The sequence below is a fragment of the Euleptes europaea genome, chromosome 3 (assembly GCF_029931775.1).
Source record: "Euleptes europaea isolate rEulEur1 chromosome 3, rEulEur1.hap1, whole genome shotgun sequence".
NCBI lineage: Eukaryota > Metazoa > Chordata > Lepidosauria > Squamata > Sphaerodactylidae > Euleptes > Euleptes europaea.
In genome coordinates this window covers 124,027,979-124,052,094 of record NC_079314.1, presented here as the reverse complement: position 1 = coordinate 124,052,094, position 24,116 = coordinate 124,027,979, and the positions used below count along the sequence as shown (strand labels likewise).

General features: G+C 56.2%; 1 protein-coding gene across 1 annotated transcript; it reads right to left on the bottom strand.

Annotated features, from left to right (window-relative positions):
• Positions 1-2,869: 2,869 nt before the first annotated feature.
• Positions 2,870-23,480, bottom strand: CPT1B (carnitine palmitoyltransferase 1B). Its single transcript, XM_056845989.1, has 18 exons — positions 23,340-23,480; positions 22,486-22,625; positions 20,701-20,872; positions 18,280-18,381; positions 17,536-17,673; positions 16,940-17,017; positions 16,710-16,817; positions 14,875-14,959; positions 13,093-13,288; positions 12,196-12,381; positions 9,436-9,541; positions 9,166-9,282; positions 8,314-8,478; positions 6,997-7,131; positions 4,577-4,729; positions 4,238-4,351; positions 3,236-3,328; positions 2,870-2,959 (listed from the first exon to the last, which is right to left on the bottom strand). The coding sequence occupies exons 1-18, from the start codon at positions 23,478-23,480 to the stop codon at positions 2,870-2,872; spliced, it is 2,319 nt and encodes a 772-aa protein (XP_056701967.1).
• Between the last annotated feature and the right edge of the window lie 636 nt (positions 23,481-24,116).

The window sequence follows — 24,116 nt, the reverse complement described above, 5'->3', positions numbered from 1 at the left end:
ACGGAGCACGGGGGGCATGTGGGCCCATGAGCCAGGGCACTGCCCGCCTGGGTGCCACTGGCACCCCTCCCCCAGTCCTCCACCGACCCCTTCTCTGATGGCCTTTCTGTCTATCACCTCCCCCCCCCCCATTCCACTCTCTTGCTCTATGACATTGCCAGAAAATATTTTTGTGAGTCTTTAAGGTGCTACTGGACTCTTGCTCTTTTCTATTACTGCAGACAGACTAACACGGCTACCCACTGGGAATTATCTATGACACTGAAAATAAACAACTCCTGAGCATACAGAACACGGCTGGCTTCTTCTGTTTCCTCACCCCGCCCCAAGTCTGTGTGCCCGGGAAAGGGCATTTCAACCCACCGATGTTCGACCCCAGTCCGGCACTCACTCCGTGGCCCTGGGAGAGGCGGGCTGTTTCCTTGTGATGCCTTTTATCAAGCCCAACCAAATTGACACAAAACATTTGTGCAAGCTGGAGAGCCCACGGGAACACTTTCTCAGACGGGATGCCTGGAGAGCCAGCGTGGCGTAGTGGTTAAGAGCGGTGGTTTGGAGTGGTGGACTCTGATCTGGAGAACCGGGTTGGATCCCCCACTCCTCCACATGAGCAGCGGAGGCTAATCTGGAGAACCGGGTTGGTTTCCCCGCTCCTGCACACGAAGCCAGCTGGGTGACCTCGACCAAGTTACAGCTCTTTTAGAGCTCTCTCAGCCCCACCTACCTCACAGGGTGTCTGTTGTGGGGGAGGGGAAGCTGATTGGAAGCTGGTTTGATTCTCCCTTAAGTGGTAGAGAAAGTCGGCATATAAAAACCGACTCTTCTTCTTATAGTTTGTTTTGGCCTCAAGTCACAGCTGACGTCTGGCAACCCAGGAGGGTTTTCAAGCCCAGAGGGGTTCAGAGGGGGTTTTGCCTTCGCCTGCCTCTGCACAGCAACCCTGGACTTCCTTGGAGGTCTCCCATCCAGGTATGAAGCAGGGCCCACCCAGCTTAGCTTCTGAGATCAGGCTCGCCTGGGCCATCCAGGTCAGGCCAGGCTGGATGTTATCACGTTTACAAAACCAGGGGTGGGGGGAGAAGCAGATTTTCCAGGTCCTAACCGACATTCTCCGTAAGACGCTACGCTTTCACGGTCAGAGTCCTTTGGTTCTTGTAGGTTATCCGGGCTGTGTGACCGTGGTCTTGGTATTTTCTTTCCTGACGTTTCGCCTGCAGCTGTGGCAGGCATCTTCAGAGGACCAACACTGAAGGACAGGGTCTCTCAGTGTCAAGCTCGCGCAATGGTTTGCGTCAATTTGGTTGGTCCCTAGTAAAAGAGTTTACGTGGATTCTGTGCACATTTTTAGATTTTGTATGGCCCAATATGGCTGCAGGAAATTTGTCTCCATCTCTGCAAGGACCCTGTGCTCCCCACAAAGGCCCCGGGGCGGGGGGGGGGGGGCTGCTGCACATTGGAGAGTTTGAGGTAGAAAACCAGAGAGGCTGGTGACTTTTATGTAGGGAGGGGAGGGTATCCCTGGGCCTTTGGTGTGTAGAAATGAAAGAGGTTGACTTTACCCAACATGGGTGGCAGAGAGGAAGAGCTGCCCAGATCTTCCCAGAGAGCAGGAAGGGGAGAGAGTTTTCATAATGGAGGGAGGTGAGCAGCGGAGCCCACCCACCCCCACCCGGGTTAAGTGTTGGGACCGGCAGTATTCAGTTTGCTCATATATGACCTGGAACTGGGGGGGGGGGTTTGTGGATGGCACCACATTGTTCAGGACCCAACTGGTGGGGCTCCAAAGGACTGCTCCACACTGGGTGAGCGGGCAGCCAAAAGACAGATGGAGCCAAACGCAAGCGCCAAGAGAGCCACGCTGGAGCCAAACTTGCTCATTTCACGTACAGGTGGATACTTCCTGAACTGATGCTGACAGGCCGAGAGAAAGGCCTTTGCTCGTGGTAGACAGATGGCTTGGAAACGTGGGCCCAATGAGCAGCAGTGGTTTGAAAGGAGGCCCCCTCCGCGCTTGGGAGCCTCTGAATAAACCTGCCGCGGCAGCCACGTCCTGAGGCCGGTCCCCATGGTCGCCTCTCTCCAACGCTGGTTGCCACACCTTGAAAAGGATATTAAAAAGGGCTGGGGAACGGGCAGCAAAGGGAGGGCCGTAGTCAGGAGGCTCCACGTTCGACATCCGCCATGGCATCTGATTGGCCACTGCTGGACCCTCACGGTTGCCAACCTCCAGGTGGTGGCTGGAGATCTCCCGCTATCACAACTGATCTCCAGGTGACAGAGATCAGTTCCCCTGGTGAAAATGGCTGCTTTGGCAATTGGACTCTATGGCGTTGAAGTCCCTCCCCTCCCCAAACTCCCGCCCTCCTCAGGCTCCGCCCCAAAAATAACCAGGTATTTCCCAACCTGGAGCTGGCAACCCTTCTCCCGGGTCTGTCCCAGCAGGGCTCTTCTGAGGTTCTCTGAAGTTCAGCTGCCCGAAGGTCATCTTCCTCCCCAAACCTCTCCAGCGACCCCAGGGGGCTCCCCCTCCTCCCCAGGTCCCGCCCCCTCCTCCTTTCCTGCCTCCTTCAAGGCAGGGAATGCCCCCAGAGAGGCCCGTCAATCATCTGCTCATCCACACGAGGATCCTCCTTTATCCTTGGACACCAGAGCAGCACCCTCTCCCCCCTCCTCCCCACACGTCCTCTTGGGTCCCCTGCAGGCGGAGGGGCCCCTGGGCAGGGCCGAGACGAGTTGGCGGCCAAAGTCTAACCCGGGTCGTCCAGGAACCAGCTTCTCCTCCGTCAGCTGGGTGGGCTCTGTGGCCAGCAGGCAGCTCGCTTGTGGCGCTGGGGCTGTCTTCCGTGGCACGGGGTGAGGGGGGCCCCCCTCAGTTGGTCACTTTTCCGGGCGGGGTGCCAAAGAGGGCTGCAATGTCCAGCATCGCCTGGCAGATGTTCCTCCCAAAGCGCTTGGAATCCTGCAGGGAGGGGAAGGGAAGAGCGGGTCTCCAGGGCCCCCTCCAGAGCCCTCTCGGGGCCACAGGAGCCCACAACGGAGACCGCGCCAGCCACGAACCCCAGCAGGGCCAGCAAGAGGGGCCAAAACACTCCCCAGAGCTGCTCTCACAGGTTCGACCTGATCGCCTCAAAAGGGACTCAGGGGCTGGACTGAGCAACCACCACCCTGCCTTGCTTCAGCAGCTGTCGGAAGGCCCACTGGCTCCTCGCCTCGCCTCTCTCGCACTCCCACTCACCGTTTCTGGGCTTGAGTGCTTGCTAGAAACGTGGAAGGTGATGAGGTTTTCTCCAGCAATGATGTAGGAGACCCCGTAGCCATCGTTGGCCACCTGCAGGGAGAGGCGGACGGTCAGGCGCTAGGAAAAGGCACGGCCAGAAACATGGTGGGGGGAAGCCTCTCTGGGCAGGGAGAGGGACCCTTAGCTGGAGGGCATCAGGCAGGGGAGGCAGAGAACAGTGGGAGATCCAGGGGGAGAAAAGCCTCTGCCATTTTCCTTGGGGGCAGATGGAATGGTATTGTTTAGCCAAGAGGGGGGCAACAAAGATGGTGAGGGGTCTGGAGACCAGGTCCTATGAGGAAAGGCTGAGGGAGCTGGGTATGTTTAGCCTGGAGAGGAGAAGACTGAGAGGGGATATGAGAACCATCTTCAAGCACTTGAAGGGCTGTCATAGAGAGGAGGGTGCTGAGTTGTTCTCTGTTGCCCCAGAAGGTCAGACCAGAACCAACAGGTTGAAATTAAATCAAAAGAGTTTCCATCTAGACATTAGGAAGAATTTTCTAATGGTTAGAGCGGTTCCTCACTGGAACAAGCTTCCTCTGGAGGTGGTGAGCTCTCCTTCCCTGGAGGTTTTTAAGAGGTTAGATGGCCATCTGTCACCAATGCTGATTCTGTGACCTTAGGCAGATGATGAGAGGGAGGGCATCTTGGCCATCTTCTGGTCACTAGGTGTGGGGGGTGGGGAGGTAGTTCAGAAGGGATTGTGCAGGGGGTTGGACTAGATGGCCCTGGTGGTCCCTTCCAACTCTATGATTCTATGAAGGGTGTGAAAACACTTCCTGCTTTCTGAACCAGTGCGTTGGACTTGGTGGGTGGTGGATCACAAGCTCTTGCCCTCGCCTGAACCCCCAGGGCACACTCCCCCTTCCCCAGCTCCACATACCCCTCTCTAGTGCACTGAGTCTGTTGGAACACACACGCAGACTCGGGGCCTGGGGAACCCCAGCAAGTTAGACTCACCGGCCCGAAGCCGCCGCCGGAGGAAACGTGAGCCGGATTCGTCTCCAAGTCGAACAGCTTGATCTGCTGCTGGGGGGTCTGGCTGGTGGAGAGGCGCCAGGGCTCAGACAGCACCTGCGAAGGGGGGCAGAGTCAGGGCCGCGTCGGCTGGAGCGCTCCCACCATGCTGGGCAAGGCTGCTTGTGGGACCCCCCCCCCCAGCCCCAGGGCAGCTTGCGGCACAAAACTTACCAAAGGCTGATAAGAGGTGGCACTCAGAGCCCACCTGCCCGAAGAGTTGCCTTGCAGAGGTATAAAGAGCAGGGTGTGCCTCCCCCCCCTACATGCAGCGATCCTCACCTGGGCCAGGAAGGGTGAGTCTACTCCCAGGTAGCGGGACACCACATAGAGGCAGAAGAGGTGCCGGTCGATGCCAGCCCCGGTCATGGCCAGGCGGTACAGGAGCTGGTGCTTCTCGGCGGCCTCCCGGAAGAGCTGCAGGCACTCCGACGGCTGCGGGGGCAAGCAAGAGGCTCAGGGGCTGGGGCTGGGCTGGCTGCAGAGAAGGCAGCGGCTGCTGGGGAAGGCAGCCGAGGAGCGGCCGGGGGTTCTGCTCCACAAATGCATTCCTTGTGCCTCCTCCAACGGGGGGGGGGGGAGTCACTCAGAAGGCCTGGTTTCAGACCTTCCAGCCTGCCTCTCAAGCCAAAAGCCCAGGGCACTGGAGCCCGAGGCCGTCCCCCAAAGCATTCTGCCACTTCTCAGTCGCTCCCAAGCCCCTGTTTTGTGTCTGATGAAGGGAGCTCTGACTCTTGAAAGCTCATACCCCCCCCCGCCAAAATACCCCCCCCAAAAAAATATCTCTACGGTTCTCTTGGACTCAAATTCAGCTCAAACCCTGGAGGAGGAAAAGGACCTTGTGTCCGACTGGTGGATCAAGTGCACTCGAAAGCTCACGTCGTGTTTGATGTCCATTGGGTTGGTCCCAATGAGAAGCATGACCCAGATCTGATTCCCGTGTTTGGATCTGGCATGAGCCACTACAGCTGTCCATCCCAACTTAGTCTACTTCAAGGATCACAGCCTGTCGGCCGGCCAGGCCACCAGCCCTGAAGCCCTGCAAACCCATATCCAGACATTTGGGGCTTGCACAATCAGCACCAGGGTCCTTCTGGCTCAGCCCCCCACTTCCCACAGCATGAGCAAAAGAAAATCTGGGAGCCAGAGCCAGATGGGAGCAGGATGTTCTAGGGAAGATCCCAACAGCCTTCCCGCTCAGCCGTGCTTTCTCATGTGCTGTCCCACGGGAGGCACTAGGAGTGTCCATTTCCTGGGAACCCAGTGTTTTGCCATGAGCCAAAAAGCACCCAGCCCCACAGCAGAGGGCTACAGAGTGGGGGCCTGCCTACCCCTCCCCGCTGACAAAGAGGGAACAGAGAGAGGCAAGGCTCGGGGTCCAAGCTGCCATTCTGCAGCAGCCCAAGAACTGCTTTTCGATGAAAGACATCCTATATAACGAGCATAGTGTAGTGGTTAAGAGCGATGGTTTGGAGCAGCGGACTCTGATCTGGAGAACTGGGTTGGTTTCCCCACTCCTCCACATGAGTGGCAGAGGCTAATCTGGTGACCTGGATTTGTTTCCCCACTCCTACACACGAAGCCAGCTGGGTGACCTTGGGCTAGTCACAGCTCTCTCAGCCTCACCCACCTCACAGGGTGTCTGTTGTGGGGAGGGGAGGGGAGGGGAGGGGAGGGGAGGGGAGGGGAGGGGAGGGGAGGGGAGGGGAGGGGAGGGGAAGGGAAGATGACTGTAAGCCGGTAGAGAAAGTCGGCATATTAAAACCATCTCTTCTTCTTCTCCTCCTTCTATATGAGAGGCACAGAAATAACCATGATGAGGTTTCCAGAATTGAGTGAGTGAGTGTGAGTGAGTGTGTGTGTGTGTGTGTGTGTGTGTGTGTGTGTGTGGAGGGTTATAGGACAGTTGGACTTTCAGCTCAGATCATTCATCAAGGCCCATCAAGTCCAGTTCACACCATGGCCAGCCAGGTGCCTCTAGGAAGCCCACAAACAAGACAACCGCAGCAGCACCATCCTGCCCATGTTCCACAGCACCCAAAATAATAGGCATGCTCCTCTGATCCTGGAGAGAATAGGGATGCATCATGACTAGTATCCATTTTTACTAGCAGCCATGAATACCCCTCTCCTCCATGAACATGTCCATTTCCCTCTTAAAGCCTTCCAAGTTGGTAGCTGTCACCACATCCTGGGGCAGGGAGTCCCGCAATTTAACTCTGTGTCATGTGAAGAAATACTTCCTTGTATCTGTTTTGAATCTCTCACCCTCCAGCTTCAGCAGATGACCCCGCGTTCTAGTATCATGGGAGAGGGAGAAAAACGTCTCCCTGTCCACTCTCTCCAAACCATGAATAATTTTATAGACCTCTATCATGTCTCCCCTTAATCCCCTTCTTTCCAAACTAAACAGCCCTAAACGTTTCAACTGCTCCTCGTAGGGCAGTTGCTCCAGTCCCCTGATCATTTTGGTTGCTTGGAGGGTTGCGTGGGATCGGCTGCCAATTGCAATACAAGGAATTATTTCAGGCTACCTAGCAGTAATGTTTGGCATCTTTTGCAAACGGGACAGCAATCTATAGTGAACTTATGTGTGATATTCGCTCCCCCCCAAAAAATGGTTCTTTGAGCCACTGCAAACCGTCCTGTCTGTTGTGGGGCTCTGTGGGAGGGGGCCTCCGGTCTGACCGCTCAGAACTCACGCTGACGTCTGGGTCCACCATGCTGCGCACAAAGGCCGTTGCCTCGCGGGTGCAGGAGCGCACAGTCTCCGTCCGGCCCTCCCGGAAGAGCCGCGTCATGGAGGCCTCATAGGTCAAGCAGAAGCAGCCCTTGTCCTGCAGGGGGGTGGCAGCAAGAGAGGGGAAAGTGAGGCTTGGTCTCTCAGAGAGTCACAGGAGGACCACCACCACCACCCCCGTCGGCCACAGCTGATGCTGCCCTTTGCAGTTCCAGAGGGGGGGAGGCACTGGCTAGTTCTTCTTTGCTCACAAAAGCCAGGGAGGCGCAACCGGGCATCCCAGGCGCCAGGGCCCCTTTGCTCTACTCTCCGGCCCCCTCCCCAAACTGGCATACCGGGTTGGGACATTTTGGCTGGTCCTAAGAAAAGGTATCGGGGTGGGTTATGGTCTGCTTCTGGATTTTGATTTTGGACCAGCATGGCAGCAAACACCTTTTGCAAAGGGAAGGGCCCCTCCAGCCCATGGGGTGCTCCGGGACCTTCCCCCTTTGAGCTGATGGTTGCCACTCTCCAGGTGGGGCCTGGAGATCTCCCGGAATTACCAGTGATCTCCAGGCTACAGAGATCGGTTCTCCTGCAGGGAAAGGGCTGCTTTGAAGGGTGGACTACATGGCTAGGGTTGCCAGGCCCCTCTTCACCACCGGCGGGAGGTTTTTGGGGTGGAGCCTGAGGAGGGCGGGGTTTGGGGAGGGGAGGGGCTTTAATGCCATGGAGTCCAGTTGCCAAAGTGGCCATTTTCTCCAGGGGAACTGATCTGTCACCAGGAGACCAGTTGTAATAGCAGGAGATCTCCAGCTAGTACCTGGAGGTTGGCAACCCTATACATGTTATTATATCCCATTAGAGTCCCTCCCCTCCCTAAACCCAGGCTTCACCCTAGGGTTGCCAACCTCCAGGTACTAGCTGGAGATCCCCTGCTATTACAGCTGATCTCCAGCCGATAGAGATCAGTTCCCCAGGAGAAAATGGCCGCTTTGGCTATTGGACTCTATGGCATTGAAGTCCCTCCCTTCCCCAAACCACGCCCTCTTCAGGCTCTGCCCCTAAAACCTCCCACAGTGGCGAAGAGGGACCTGGCAACCCTACTTCACCCCCAGGAATTTCCCAAGCCAGAGCTGGCATCCCTCTAAGGAGCCTCTCCTTCTTTTGCATGTGTTCTTCTGGGGCTGACGTGCCCACGGTCAGCAAAGTGGTGTACATGCGAGGCACTGAGATGGTTGCAGCCCATGGGCAGGAGGAACAGAGCAGGGGGTGCGGTGGGGGCCCGGGGGAAGGTTACCCGGAGGTGCGCCAGCTGCAGGGCGATCTGGATGAAGGCGTCGGGGCTGGTCCGGCATTTCTTGATGCGCCCTTTGCCAAAGTCCATGAAGCGGAAGCAGTGGAAGTCCACATCGTCAGCCAGAGCTTTGGCCACGCTGTAGGAGGCGTCAATGACCAGCCTACACTGCACAGAGCAACCCAGGGTGAGACTGGGAAGGGGCCTGCCCACCCCCGGCCCTCAGAGACCTTGCCCCACTGGCCCCACTGGCCACAGAGAATCATAGAGTTGGAAGGCACCACCTGGGTCATCTAGTCCAGTCCCCTGCACAATGCAGGAAATTCACAACTACCTCCCCCACCACCACACCCCAAGTGACCCCTAATCCCTTCCCAGAAGATGCCCAGAAGATGCCCGCCCTCTCATAATCTCCCTAAGGTCATAGAATCAGCACTGAGCAGGCATAGAGCAACATGGAGCAGGCAGGGCCAGAAAGGGGGGTGGGCTCCTCCCATGTATCTTGATTTGCACAGCCTGCAAATCCTCTTCCACTGGTGGAGACCCACAGCCCCCAAGTTCTGACAGGTGCCGTTTTCCTGAATTAAAATTGGAGGCATTCATCCTTCTTACTCCCCCGCCCCCAAACTGCCACCCTCAGAGGAGACCACCTCTATGTTTCCGCGTGAACCTCTGCTCTGAGCCTGTCCTTCGACCGGAAGGAGGAAAAACCACTGAGCAGGGACTTGTGCAAAGTGTTGCCAGGCACCCTCTCCTGAGGGAGGGAGATTCTGGACTGGGGGGTACTGGGTCACAGCACATGCCCCCCCCTCCACTGGAACTGAAACACATAGCAGGCATTGGATCTAGACCTACCTCCGCAGGAATGTCCCACTGCAAGCGCTGGGGTGGAGGCAGCGCTGTGTTGGGCACCCCCTGGCAGTGCCCGCTGCTGCTGTAGCCCAACTGGAACTGGTCTGTAGCCAGCATGAACTGGAAGGGGAGGAGGGGGAGTCAGAAGACTGGGGCTGGGGATTCTGGTCCCCATGCGACGAGCGAAGCCCCCTCCGCCTTGGCCCCCTTCTCTGGTGCCGTGGCCAAAGCGAGGCACCTCACAAGCCCAGCTGTCGGCCGGCTGCTGCTCACCTCCCAGAGGTGCCCCATGATGGGGGCGTCGGCCCACGAGTGCTCGGCGTTGGCACCCAGCTTGCCGTTGCGGTACACCACCAGCGTGAAGGATTTGTCAAACCACCTGCCAAGAAGGACACCAAACCCTCATTGGAAGTGACACACCGAACCTTGCTTGGCATCTGCTCGGTATGCAGAAGGTCCCAGGTTCAATCCCCAGTGGCATCTCCAGTTAAAGGTAAAGGGACTAGGCAAGTATGTGATGTGAAAGACCTTTTTCTGCCAGAGACCCTGGAGAGCTGCTGCTGTCTAAGTAGACAATACGGACTTTGGTGGACCTTGATGGTTTGATTCAGTAGAAGGCAGCTTCATGTGTTCATCTGAACCGGCTCAAGGAGACCAAGGGCATCCAGTGACTGACGAGTGCAGGGGTCCCCAACCTTTTTGAGCCCATAAACATAGGGTTGCCAACTTGCAAGTAGTAGCTGGAGATCTCCTGCTATTACGACTGATCTCCAGCCGATAGAGATCAGTTCCCCTGGAGAACAATGGCCGCTTTGGCCATTGGACTCTATGGCACTGAAGTCCCTCCCCTCCCCAAACCTCACCCACCTCAGGCTCTGCCCCCCAAAACCTCCTGCCGGTGGCAAAGAGGGACCTGACAACCCTACATAAACACCTTTGGAATTCTGACCCAGCGCGGTGGGTGTAACGACAAAATGGCCGCCAGGGGAGGCGGGGCCAAGCACAAAACAACTGCCCCGGGAGACGGAGCCACAGGTACAGAGGAAGCCCAAGGGCAGAGAAGTAGAAGGGTAATTTAAAATGCGCTGGGAAAGAGAGACTCAAACACTGTGGCGGTGGCAGCTGCCACTGAAACCACGTTGTTTCACTCTGCAGAGCTGATCAGATGCCCAGTGGCCGATCGGAAGTCCTGCTGGGTAACAGTCCCACCTGGCTCCTCCCACTTTCTAAAAACATTTGGTGGGCACCAAGGAAGGTGTCGATGGGTGCCACGGTGCCCGCAGGCACCCTGGACTAGTGCACGGCAGGGGGCACTGGAAGCCGAAAGAAACGGCCGGCTGGATCCCTCCCTCTGCAGCACAGGCAGCAGCCAGGGTGGAGCCACGCACTGGAGGCGTAGGGCAGGGTGGCGCCGGACATCGTCTGGCTCAGGTCCTCCGTGGGGGAGAGGGGGGAGGGTTGCCAGCTTCGGGTTGGGAAACACCTGGGACCGAGCCTGAGGAGGGCGGGGGTTTGGGGAGGGGAGGGGCTTCAATGCCATGCAGTCCAATTGCCAAAGCGGCCACTTTCTCCAGGGGAACGGATCTCTGTCGGCTGGAGATCAGTGGTAATAGCAGGAGATGTCCAGCTAATACCTGGAGACTGGCAACCCTAAGGAGGGGCTAGCAGTAAGAGGGCTCGGCAGCACCTCCCTGAAACAGACCCAGTTCTCAACTTGCCCAGGCCCAGGGCTTCTGTCAAGGGAATCTCAGGTGATGGCTGCACAGTACCTGTGTGTGCTGCAAAATCCATGTCTGAGCACTGAATCAGCCTCACCAAAGCCTCCGCCTCCCCACCCCCTCTGCTGCTCAAGGGCGCCTGCAGACAGCCCCCAGGAAAGAGGAGCTGCCACAAGATTCTTCCCCTAGGGCTCTCTTTGCACACCTGCGATACCTTCCAGGGAGACGGGCTCAGGTCCAGGAGCAGCCAGGCAGGAGCGGGGGCTGGCTCTCTGCTTCCCTGCTTGGGTTGTTTGGGTAACCCAGGCTTCTGGGGGCTCAAAGCCCTCCCCCACCTATTTTTAGAAGGATTTATGAGCTAGAAGGGACTGAGAACAGGCGCAACACAAGAGCTGCTGACAAAGCACACGGGCCAGATGCCTCGGGCAAGCAAGCCAAGCCACATGCAGTGCCAGGGAAAGAGACTCCCTGCCCAGGAGGGTTGCCAACATCCAGGCTGAGCCTGAAGATCTCACATGAAGCTGCCTTCTACTGAATCAGACCCTTGGTCCATCCAAGTCAGTATTGTCTACTCAGACTGGCAGCGGCTCTCCAGGGTCTCAGGCAGAGAAAGGTCTTTCCCATCACCTACTTGCCTAGTTCCTGTAACTGGAGATGCTTTATACTTACATGAAATGCAGCTAATCTAAACGAAGTATGTTCAAACATAATTACAAACTTTGTACTATATTTTCCTATCTTAACTAACTGCCAAGCAGAATATGAACTTTTAAAACATTAGAAAGCAGTCTGATGCAAGTATGACAAACTAAAGATATTCTGTAATTATGTTTTATCAGAAATCATTTAACAATACTGTATTGTTTTTACAATGATAACATTTACCCCTTCCTTTTTTCTTTTCCTGTACCCTCCAACTATACAAATAAAATAATAAAAAGTAAAAAAAAAAAAAAAAGAGATACCAGGGATTGAACCTGGGACCTTCTGCATGCCAAGCAGAGGCTCTACCACTGAGCCGCAGCTTCTCTCTTGGAATCACACCTGATCTCCAGATTACAGAGGTCAGTTTCCCTGGAAAAAATGGCTGCTTCAGAAGGGGGACTCTATGGCATTATACCACCATTGAAGTCCCTCCCCGCCCAAACCCTGCCTTCCCCAGGCTCCACCCTGAAATCTCCAGGAATTTCCCAACTCGGAGTTGGCAACCTACCCAGAAGGATGTCCCTGCAGTTGCCTCTTCCACAGTGAAGGGCTCCTGCCTCTCCCCCAGCAGCTGACCCAGGGCCGGAGCCCCCTCCCCGCAGGGCCTCACCTGTCGTAGCAGCGCCCGTGCAGGAGGCTCTTGGCAAAGCGGTCCAGGCTCTCCTCTTCTTCTGGCTCATAGCCACAGGCGTCTTCGTCCAGGGTCAGGAAGAAGGCTGCTCTGTCAATGCAGTCCAGCGCCACCCGGTTCCTCCCTCGGCTGAAGTACTTGGATCGTGCTTCTGCCCATGGCAGTCTGGAAAACCCAGAGCAGACTGAATCATAGAATCACAGAGTTGGAAGGGGCCATAGAGGCCACCTAGTCCAACCCCCTGCTCAGTGCAGGATCAGCCTAGAGCATCCCTGACAAGTGCTTGTCCAGCCTCTGCTTAAAGACTGCCAGGGAGGGGGGAGCTCACCACCTCCCTAGGCAGCCGATTCTACTGCTGAACAACTCTGACTGTAAAAAACATATTCCTAATATCCAGCCTGGTACCTTTCCACCCGCAATTTAAACCCATTATTGTGAGTCCTCTCCTCTGCTGCCAACAGGAACACCTCCCTGCCCTCCTCTAAATGACAAGCCATTTGAGTACTTCAAGAGAGCAATCCTGTCCCCCCCTCAACCTCCTCTTCTCCAGGCTGAACATTCCCAGCTCCCTCAAGCCTTTCCTCGCAGGGCTTCTTGGTCTCCAGGCCCCTGATCCTCCTTGTCGCTCTCCTCTGCACCCGCCCCATTCTGTCCACATCCTTTTTGAAGTGAGGCCTCCAGAACTGCACACAAGACTCCAGGTGCGGCCTGACCAATGCGGTGTGCAGCGTCTGCCCCCCACCCCCCAGCAATCCTCTTCACCCCGCCCCAGCTACCCACTCCCAAGTCCTCCCAGGGAGAGGAGGAATCCTCTCTGATGCTAGAGAGACGTCACGTCGGCTCTTCTGCCCTCCTATCATCCTTTGCCCGGGCTACCTGTCCCCCGCAGTGAGGGCCGCCAGCTTCTCCTCGTCAGGCTGAGGCGTCGAAGGGTCGTCCAGGATACGCTGGAACTGCAGCTCCAGGTCGCAGGGGCTGAGCAGCTTCCCCGCGTGGTACAGCCACACCTTGTAGAAACGGCCCTTGTGGTAGACGGCCAGGTGCCTGCTGTCCGACAGGTGCAGGAGCGAATCTGTAGGGAGGGGGAGGAGAGCAGATGGCCCTCTGACCTTCAGCAAAGCAGCTCAGCCCAAGCGCCAACAGAGGCCGGGGCTCCCAGGGGCTGCGTAAAGTCAACGGGGAGGGGGGCTTTTTCCTCTCCAGCGTCTTGACACCCCTTGTCCAACGGCTGCGGGGTCCTGCTTCCACCCCAAAGCATGCAGAATGAAGAGGACGTGGTGACCCTGAATTCAGGACTGGGGGGGGGGGTCAGGGTCAAAGCACCACCCTGCTGGCCAACCTGGAGGATCTTCTCTTCACTGCCAGGAGCTCGGGGAAGAAAGTGGTTACCTGGTAGCCATAGAAATGCAGCCCACACTTGTTCATCGGTACATCATCCTATTCATCCATTCACTTAGATTTTTATACCTGACTTTTCTCCCTCCCTGGGAGCTTGCAACATCTTTCTCCTCCCCTCCACTGTTTCCTCGCAACAACAACCCTGTGAGATAGATTATGCTGAGAGCACGTGAATGGCCCAAGGTCACCCCTGGCAAAAGGTGGATTCGAACCTGGGCCTCCCAGATCCTAGTCCGAGAGCCTAACCGCCATGCCACCTTGGCTCACATTCTGCATGACTACTGCACACACACACCCCCAAAAACGATGAAACCGTTGAATCAGGTGATGTGCCTGAGCTTAGATGAAGCCTTTGGAATCCTCCTTTCAGGTAGATGTGAAACCCTCCTCCCCATAGGAGGCACAACCCCCTGGGCAGCCAAATCAGGGCAAAACAAATCATGAAATGTGGTAACGCTGGATAGAGCCGAAAGGGCATATTTTAATTTTTAATTTCTGTATTCTTTTAATGATACTGGTTTTGTCTATTTTAACCTGTTGCTATATTGTTTTAGATTGGTATGGCCTACGGCCTTATACAATAAACTTGACTTGACTTGACACTGGGTAGCCATCCTGGCCCAAACCCCAGTGAAATGAGGCTGGTGCGGCTCCAGGGCAGCCCCCATTCCACGAGGGGAGCTTCTTCCGTTCTCCCTCTTCTGCCCCCAGAGAGCCGCATCCCATTCCGCCACAGCTGGGCTTCCTCTGGATTGAACGGACAGCCTGAGAGAAGGGTCAGGAGGACCCTCCACTAGGATTGCCAGCTTCAGGTTGGGAAATACCTGGAGATTTTGTGGGCAGAGCCTGAGGAGGGCTCCCGGGGGTTTGGGGAGGGGAGGGACTTCAATGCCATAGAGTCCACCTTCCAAAACGGCCATTTTCTCCAGGGGAACTTATCTATGTCACCTGGAGATCAGTTGTAATAGCAGGAGACCTCCAGCCACTACCTGGAGGTTGGCAATCTTACCCTCCACCCCCATGTGATTCTCACCTGAAACACAAAATCACCAGGTAGATAGCTTTAGGAAGTTCTGCCCCCTGCCCCACCTGCAGTAAGGGGTAATTATACAGTCCTACCTCACCAGGCAGTTGTACAAACTGCTATGAAAAGCACAGGACATGCACCATTCACAAGTGCTGAGCATGAATGGTGGCGGGTCGGGGTTCCCCCCCCCTCCACCTCTGCCTCTCTTCTGCTGCATTCCTTATCCCACCCACCTGCCTCCTTGCCGGGAATGCGGGTGGTGTTGAACATCCTCTCCATCTGGTAGGAGCACATGGGGACCACGCCGAGCGCCATCACCTGGGGGCAAAGTGGGGAGGGGGTGGGGATCACTGTTACCAGCCCCTGCTGCATCTCCTTTCCTGGGTCGGCACTGCTCAGGCCAGCCAGGAAGGAAGCCCTGGGGCCACCTCCAGTGGAGGATAAAAGGGGCATGTCTTACCCCCCACCCACGTAAACCATGACCACAACAGCTCTTCCTGTCTCCCCTTAGATGGAGCACCCGAAGAGGGCCAAACTGAACATGAGTCAACAGTGTGATATGGTGGCTAAGAAGGCCAATGCAATTCTGGGCTGCATCAATAGGAGTATTGTGTCTAGATTAAGGGAAAAGGGCAAGAGTCCAGTAGCACCTTAAAGACTAACAAAAATATTTTCTGGCAGGGTATGAGCTTTCGTGAGCCACAGCTCACTTCTTCAGATACAGCTAGAATGTGAATCCATCTGTCTTTAAGCAGAGGAGAGTGAATTCAGACAAGCATTAGTATGTAAATGTTAACAGTATGTAAATGTGAATAGCAGGCGTGATGGGATCAGGTGTGGTATGCAGAAGAGTCTGATGTCCAGGGGAGAGATGGGTGTGGAGAAATCAGCATTGGTAATGAGCCATGAATGCATTACATACTAATGCTTGTCTGAATTCACTCTCCTCTACTTAAAGGCAGATGGATTCACATTCTAGCTGTATCTGAAGAAGTGAGCTGTGGCTCAGGAAAGCTCAGACCCTGCCAGAAAATATTTTTGTTAGTCTTTAAGGTGCTACTGGACTCTTGCTCTTTTCTACTACTGCAGACAGACTAACTCGGCTACCCACTGTGAATTAGATTAAGGGAAGTAATACTACCACTGTATTCTGCATTGGTCAGACCTCACTTGGAATACTGTGTCCAGTTTTGGGCTCCACAATTTAAGAAGGGTGTTGACAAGCTGGAGCGTGTCCAGAGGAGGGCGACCAGAATGGTCAGAGGTCTGGAATCCATGCCCTATGAGGAGAGATTTAAGGAGCTGGGTTTGTTTAGTCTGGAGAAGAGAAGGTTGAGGGGAGACATGATAGCCATGTTTAAATATTTGAAGGGATGTCATATTGATGAGGGAACTAGCTTGTTCTTTGTTGCTCCAGAGACTAGGACACAGAGTAATGGATTTAAACTAAGAGAAAAGCAATTCCACCTAAACATTAGGAAGAACTTTCTGACGGTGAGGGCGGTTCGATGGTGGAAGGCGCTGCCTCAGAGGGTGGTGGAGTCCCCGTCTTTGGAGGACTTTAAGCAGAGGCTGGAGGGCCATCTGTCGGTAGAGCTTTGATTGTGGGATCCTGCATGGTGGGGGGAGGGTTGGGGTCACTGGGGATGTGTGGAGGGAGGTAGTTGTTAATTTCCTGCATTGTGCAGGGGGTTGGACTAGATGACCCTGGTGGTCCCTTCCAACTCTATGATTCTATGATTCTAGGTCCAATGCCAGCAGGAGAGGATCCATGGCTAGGGTGCCCTGGCAGCCTAAGGGCTCTGCCTGGTTGCCAGGTCCCTCTTTGCCACCGGAGGGAGGTTTTTGGGGCTGAGCTTGAGGAGGGCGGGGTTTGGGGAGGGGAGGATCTTCAATGCCATAGAGTCCAATTGCCAAAGTGGCCATTTTCTCCAGGGGAACTGATCTCTATCGGCTGGAGATCAGTTGACATAGCAGGAGATCTTGTTGGCAACCCTACTACTGAAGGTGCCTTGCCCAGGAGCCCCCAGCATTTCGGAGCCTTCCCTCCCCACATGCCCCCACTCACAGGCATGAGCTCCTCACGGTCCAGCTTGCGTCGGTACAACAGGATGGAGTGGACGGCGTTGCCCGCCCGAGCGGCTTGGAGCTGCGTGGGCCTCGCGTACAGAAAGTCCTGGCCGGAGAGACACAAGAGTGACCAGGAGGGAGGCAGGCTGGAGCGGAGCTCTTCTCGGCCATGGGGTGTGTGGGGTGGTCTCCCAGCCCAAAGTGCCTGAGGGCAGAGGCCTCGCTCACCATGATGTAGTAGTTGCTGTTCACCATGATGGGGCCTCTTCCCCGCAGGTAGATGTATTCCTCCCACCAGTCGCTCACCTGTGGAGGGAGCACAGACTCTCTCAGGGGAGCGGAAGAGGAGCGGGGGAGGAAGGAGACATTGCAAGCGGGCAAGTGGCACCCGGGGGCCAAAACAGGGGATGGGCAAGGAGCCAGAGTGGACTGAGAAAGTAGTAGAGCCCTGGAACAACCAGAACCTGGCCTCAGGGCGGCCCGCACAGCCGACTCCTGACTGCCAGTGGGAACATGCCTGTAGGGTTGCCAGCCTCCAGGTATTAGATGGAGATCTCAGCTATTACAACTGATCTCCAGCCGATAGAGATCAGTTTCCCTGGAGAAAATGGCCACTTCGGCAATTGGCCTCTATGGCACTGAAGCCTCTCCCCTCCCCAAACTCCGCCCTCCTCAGGCTCCCGCCGGTGAGGAAGAGGGACCTGGCAACCCTACATACTTGCTATGCGAAGAGGAAGCCTACCCCTCAAAGGCATTGAGGCAGGGGTAGCAGAGGAGTCAGAGGGGCCCCATTGCAAGCTGGGCAAGGCTGAACAGGAACTCACATAGTTGGTGGCCCACCAGGACTTGAGGATCAGGTACTTCTGGAGCCGAGGAGCTGTTTGCTTCTGGAACTCCTTGGCCAAGGCCTCCATCCGGCCGTAGGTCTTGGCATCCAGCAGATGGTGGACAGAGTCCAGATACTGCAGAGAGAGGGAAACAAGCCATCCTGGGGCAAAGACATCTTCCACCAGAGTCACATCCTTGGTGCCATGTGCATTCCGTTAACTGGGTTACCACTAAGGTTGCTCGCCTCCAGGTGGGGCTTGGAGATCTCCTGCTGTTACAACTGATCTCCAGACAATATGGATCAGTTCCGCTGGAGAAAATGGCTGCTGTGGTGGGTGGACTCAATAGTATTATAACACACTGAGGTCTCTATCACACACACACCCCAGCTCCTAGAGCTGGCAACGCAACAGAAGAACAGCTTCCCATTTCCCTTTTCAGCTGTGCATGACCCCCCACACACAATTATTCCAGAAAGATCCCTGCCCTAGACTCTGTTCTCACCTCCCCCCAGTTTGGGTTCCAGTCCCGAGACTGGCAAGGTAGGAATGGCCCCAGCAGGAACTGGCACCAAAGAGACTTGGGACAACTTTGCTGAGGAACCCTGCATTGGCAGCCGGAGGGGGCTGGGGGGGTTGCCAGGCACCCGTGTGCTCCACCCCAGAGAGCCACAGTGCTGGCCCTGCTTCCCAGCTCCTGCACCACCCGCCCAGCAGCAGCGTGCCCAACGCGCCACTTACCCTCTGGATGGTCTCCTCCACCTTGGGCACCGGCAGCTTGGGCAGCGAGGTCTGGAGGCTGTAGAGCATGGGATTGCGGCCGGACAACACTCTCACCATGGCCTGCCCCAAGGGAAGGGGGAGAGGGGAGGAAGGCAGACGTGAGAGGCAGCCGTGAGGCCTCAGCACACCTCCGTTCACCTCTTCTGGGTGCTGTCGGCTCCAGCATGTGCAGACAGAGCTCTTGTTACTGACCCAGGTAACTTCGAAAGTCAGTTATGTACACATATGTGCACATGGAGTCACAGAATCTGAGATCAATCATATGACGGCTGCCTTAGACTGAATCAGACCTTTGGTCCACCGAGGTCAGTACTGGTCATTTATGCCTGGGAGTTTCCCCTGATTGTTGCTCGTTGGACCCACACTTTCCTGTTGGGAGTCTATGCACCAGCAGTCTCCAAGCTTGAATCAAGAAGCATTTGAGTCCCCGCCCCTTAAACACTGATCTGTAATTGGCTGTAGTGCTTGCTGTGAGAGAAAATCCCCCCTCCCGGAAACCCAATTGCCACATTAAAAATCATTTTAAAAAAATGGAGCGCTCTAAAAGGAACTGGGCGGGGAGGAGAAACCCAAGCCTCGTTTCTAAAATCCTTTCTTCTGCTCAGAAAGAACTCTGATGAAGCAGGAAGCATTTGAGTCCCCTCTCCTTGACATGCTGCTTTGTAATTGGTTGTGGTGCTTACTGGGAGAAAAACATCACCCCACCAAGCTTCTGTGTCCCACACTTTGCCTTATGCATGGGGATTTCACCCGGGCTGATCTCAGGGGAGATCGAAGAATGGGGTTAACAGAGGAACATGAAGTCCCGGGATTTATGAGGGCTGGCCGCAAAGTCATCTCTAATGGATGGAAAACTCATGCATAACTCCAAGGAACAACCAAGATAGACTGGGGGAGGACATGAGTGAAAGTATTCATACATAAACAACCATTGTCTCCTACAGACTGGCAGCAGGTCTCAGAATCTCAAGCAGAGGAGTCTTTCACATCACCTGTCACTTCATCCTTTTAACTAGAGATGCTGGGGATTGAACTTGGGACCTTCCGCATGCCAAACGGATGCTCTGCCACTGAGCCACGGCCCCTTCCAGGTCCGCTATGTTGGTTTGCTGCCAGGCCTCGTTAACACCCACACTGAGGGCCCCATACCCTCTGTGGTTCCTGGTGTTCAGGCATGCGCTGCAAGTTCTATGGTTGGAATACAATTCCAGGCGCATAACAGCCACCTCAAATCAAGACCGGGGTGAGAGAGGCCTTAAGCCTCTCCCCTCCACACATGCCATGCTAGTTTCCTGGCCAGAAATGGCCCAGGGAAGGGGGGGGGTGCGTTTTGCCCCTTCGGCGCAACCATGTGTTCTGATAGGCTGCACTTAAGTATCCCCAGTGGGGAACCAGCAATCCCCAGACCAGGTCAGGTCAGGAAAACAGTGCAAGGGAAGGCTTGAGCCCCCCCCCCCCCCGCCCCCATTCCTGTGTGCCTAGGTGCTTTGGAACACAGGCAGGATGGTGCTGCTGCAGCTGTCTTGCTTGTGGGCTTCCTAGAGGCACCTGGTTGGCCACTGTGTGAGCAGACTGCTGGACTTGATGGGCCTCAGTCTGATCCAGCAGGGCTTTCCTTATGTTCTTATGACATGTAGGGATGCCAACCTGGGGATCCAGTGGAATTACAGTTCATCTCCAGAGTACAGAGATCAGCTTACCTGGAGCAAATGGATGCTTTGGAGGGTGGACTCTTTGGCACTGTACCCAGCTGAGGTTCCTGTCCTCCCCAGGCTCCACTCCCAAATCTGCAGGAGTTTCCCAACCTGGATCTGGCAACCCTAACCCCCATCCCCTGCTGTCCTGGTAGCCAGGGGGGACCTGGCAAACCTAGCGCCATGGTCCCAGGCCAGCTCAACCCCACATGCCCGGGAACTGAATTCCACACACAGAACTGGCAACACAGTGCGACCACTGGAGAGGGCGCAAGGAAGATGTTACTTGCAGGTAGGCTCTCACAGATAACAATGTACACAACACATTGTTCAAACATGGAACTCCCTGCCCCCAGGATGTGGTGATGGCTGCAAACTTGGAAGATTTTAAGGGGGGTGTTCATGGAGGAGAGGGGTATTCGTGGCTACTGGTTAAAATGGATACTGGTCATGATGCTTAACCTATTCTCTCCAGGATCAGAAGAGCATGCCGAATATATTAGAAGCATGCCAATTTTGGGGGCTTCCTAGAGGTGCCTGGTTGGCCACTGTGGGAACAGACTGCTGGACTCGATGGGCCTTGGTCTGATCCAGCAGGGCTTTTCTTATGTTCTTAAGTTCTAACAATGTACAGTTTGGTAAACCCCTCCCTCCCGCCACCAATCCCAACACCCAAATGACTCACCGCCCAAATCTTGGTGGTGTGGCTGATCTTGCCGTGAGGCTCAAACATCCAGCCGTGGCACGAGAGCAGCATCTTGAGCGTCTGCCGGCAGAGTAGGATCCCCGAGATCCAGACGCCGGTGGAGAACAGGATGGTGCTCACCAGGGTGCGGCTGCGCAGGCTGAAATAACAGCTGCAGCAAGAGACAAGATGGAGCTGAAGCCCCTAAGGGAGGAGGGGCACAGAGGCGCTCCAGCTGAGCCCAGGGGAGGAATAAAGGGGCTCACCCCCACCACCCAGATTCCCGCAACATCTCTCCCCCCACCCCGGCCTCCTGGGCACCTAGCTGGCGCCTAAGGGTAGTTCTCCCAGCCCTTATTGAGCCATGGCGGAAGGGAGAACAAACTTGCTGGGAGGTGGGTAAGGCAGGGCCCCCCAGGCAGGGGGGACTGGTCCCTGTGGAGGCACCATGGCTCTGTGGCAGAGCCTCTGCTTGGCATGCAGAAGGTCCCAGGTTCAATCTCCAGCATCTCCAGTTAAAGGGACCAGGCAGGTAGGTGATGTGAAAGACCTCTGCCTGAGTCCCTGGAGAGCCGTTGCCGGTTTGAGAAGAAAATACTGACTTTGATGGACTGAGGATCTGATTTAGTAGAAGGTAGCTTCATGTGTGTTCATGCCACTGGTTTTGGGGAGGGGTCGTGGCTCAGTGGTAGAGCATCTGCTTGGCATGCAGAAGATCCCAGGTTCAAACCCTGACATCGCCAGTTAAAAGGATCAGATCAGAGGTGATGTGAAAGACCTCTGCCTGAGACCCTGGAGAGCCGCTGCCAGTCTGAGTAGACAAGCCTGACTTTGATGGACCAGGGATCTGGTTCAGTAGAAGGCAGCTTCATGTGTTCACAAGGGCACCTTGGGGGCACTGCCGTCTTGGGCTCTGACCCACACCAAGCTTTTTGCAATGGCCTTGACTGACACCATATCCCATCTCGGCACAACTGATCTGGAGATCAGAGGAGCGGTGTGGGGATTGCTGTGCTCCCGTGTGCCAGTTTGGAGAAGATGTTCTCCTACACTGGAGCTGCACGCCAGGGAATGCTAGGACAAAAATTCCACCTCCGAATGTCCCGGGGAACAGCCGGGAAGGGAGGGCCGCATTGCTCCTCACTCCGCTCACTACGAACACACTTTCAAAGGATGCCAGATGGACTCCAGCATCTGCACCCTCTCTCTCCATATCTTGCCAAGGAGGGACCATGGCTCAGCGGTAGATAGGGTTGCCAACCTCCAGGTACTAGCTGGAGATCCCCTGCTATTACAACTGATCTCCAGCCGATAGAGATCAGTTCCCCTAGAGGAAATGGCCACTTTGGCAATTGGGCTCTATGGCATTGAAGTCCCCTCCCCAAACCCTGCCCTCCTCAGGCTCCGCCCCCAAAACCTCCCGCCGCTGGTGAAGAGGAACCTGGAAACCCTACTAATCCCTGGAGGATGGGGCTGTCAAGGGCTGCTAGCCATGATGGATACCTACTCCCTCCATTCCCAGAGGCAGCGTGCCTCTTCGTTGCTGGGGAGCACGGGCGGGAGGATGGCCGTGGCGGCCGGTCACCATCCTGTCTGTGAGCTTCCTAGAGGCAGCTGGTTGGCCTCTGTGTGAGAATGGATGGTGGACTTGGTGGGCCTTTGGCTTGACCCAGCAGGGCTCCACTTACGTTCTCACCCTGGCATTTGGGTCCTGATTATCTGCCCCTGTCAGCACAGCCACCTCCTGCTGAGAAGGTGGACGCCCCGACAGGGACGGGCACTCACCCGTTGGGCAGGCGGTCGCGGATGCAGACGATCAGCCCCATGGACACATCCACGCGGAAGTACGTGGCGCCCACTGTTGCTACGACAACCGCCAACCAGCCGGAAGGGGTCCCGGGATAGACCCCCGTCAAGATGCTGTTCTGTGGAAAGCAGATGTGTCAGGGGGAGGCCAAGCAAGAGGGGGCAGGAACAGGCAGAAATGGGACAGGCAGCTGTGAGGGCTGGGGCTCTTCACAGCTGCATTGGGCAGCCGTGGAACCCCCTCTTCTCTTTGCTCGGCTCCAGCCCGCCTGCCAGACTCTTCCCCTCCCCCCTCCCCTCCCCACTAAAGCCTGTCCTCCCCCTTCCCCAGGCGACTCCAGGGGCCTCTACTGCACCCACACCCAGCCTTCTTCTTCCTAGGCCACCCCCTTGCAAATGGACGTGGGAACAGGAGAGGCAGCCACGAGGGGTCATGCTGGGCCTGCCCCTGCCCCTGTGCATCACCTGAAGGCTGTTGGCCTCAAGGGGTGAGCGAGCTGCCAGCAGCAGCCATGGGCTCAGGGGGGCAGGGCAGAGGGTGGGGCTGGCCCGCCTCACAGATGCCCCCGCCAGGCTGCAGAGAGATCCCTCCGTATGTGTCTGTGTGCGCACGCATGCATGCAGCACACAGGCAAAGGTTTGGCTGCTGTCCCCGAGAGCAGAACTCAGATCTCAGAAGAGGGTCCAGGGGATCCCCCTGCCCAGTCCCGGCCACCCAATAAGGCCCCTTCTGTCTCACCTGGGCTCCACCAGTATGCGGAGGACTTCCAGGGGCCTCCCCCCCAACACAGACCCGTCCCTCAAAGACCCTGGTCCCACGCGAGGCCGCTCACCTTGAGACGGGCAAAGCGTTTCTTCCAGGAGGAGATGCCGGACAGGTAGATCTGCCTGAGGGCCTCGCGGCTCAGCTGGAAGTCCACCCCATCGGGGGTGACGGTGAACTGAAAGGCCACGGCCTGGTGGGCTTCCGCCATCTTGGAGAGCGCGCGATTCTCTGAAAGGGGGGCCGAGAGCTGCATTGGGAGCCACGCTCAGGACAGAGGGCCCAGGAACACGGGGGGGGGGGATGCACTCAGCCCCAATCCTGCCCCTCTGGCACAGAACCCCCTCCTACAAAGCATCTCCACCAGCACCAGGTGTGGAGCCCAGGCAGAGCTTGATCAAAGGAGCCACCCTGCTTGGCAGCTAAGCCCCCCCCCCTGCAACTTTCAGGGTGGGCCCTGATGCACCACCGAGGCTGGGCTCTCCCCCCTTCTCAGTAAGGGAGGTCCTTGGCACCCCTTCCTTGGTTCAGACTAGCAAGCCAAGCCCCTGCGGCAACCCTGTCCACGTGGGTGAGGAAAGATCTCTAACTGCTGCCAGCACACAATGGACTCCACCCATGGTGGCTCATCAGGTGACATTGGGCCAATCTGTCTCCACCGAACCTACCTCACAGGCTTGTTGTGAAGATAAATGGCAGAAAGGAGAAAATGCTGGCTGCTTTGGGTCCCTGTTGGGGGAGGAAGGTGGGGTATAAATGGAGTCAACAACGACAACAACAATGTGAAATTTTGAGATGAGCAGCTGTGTTAATCTGGAGGAGTCCCCCCCCACACACACACACACCT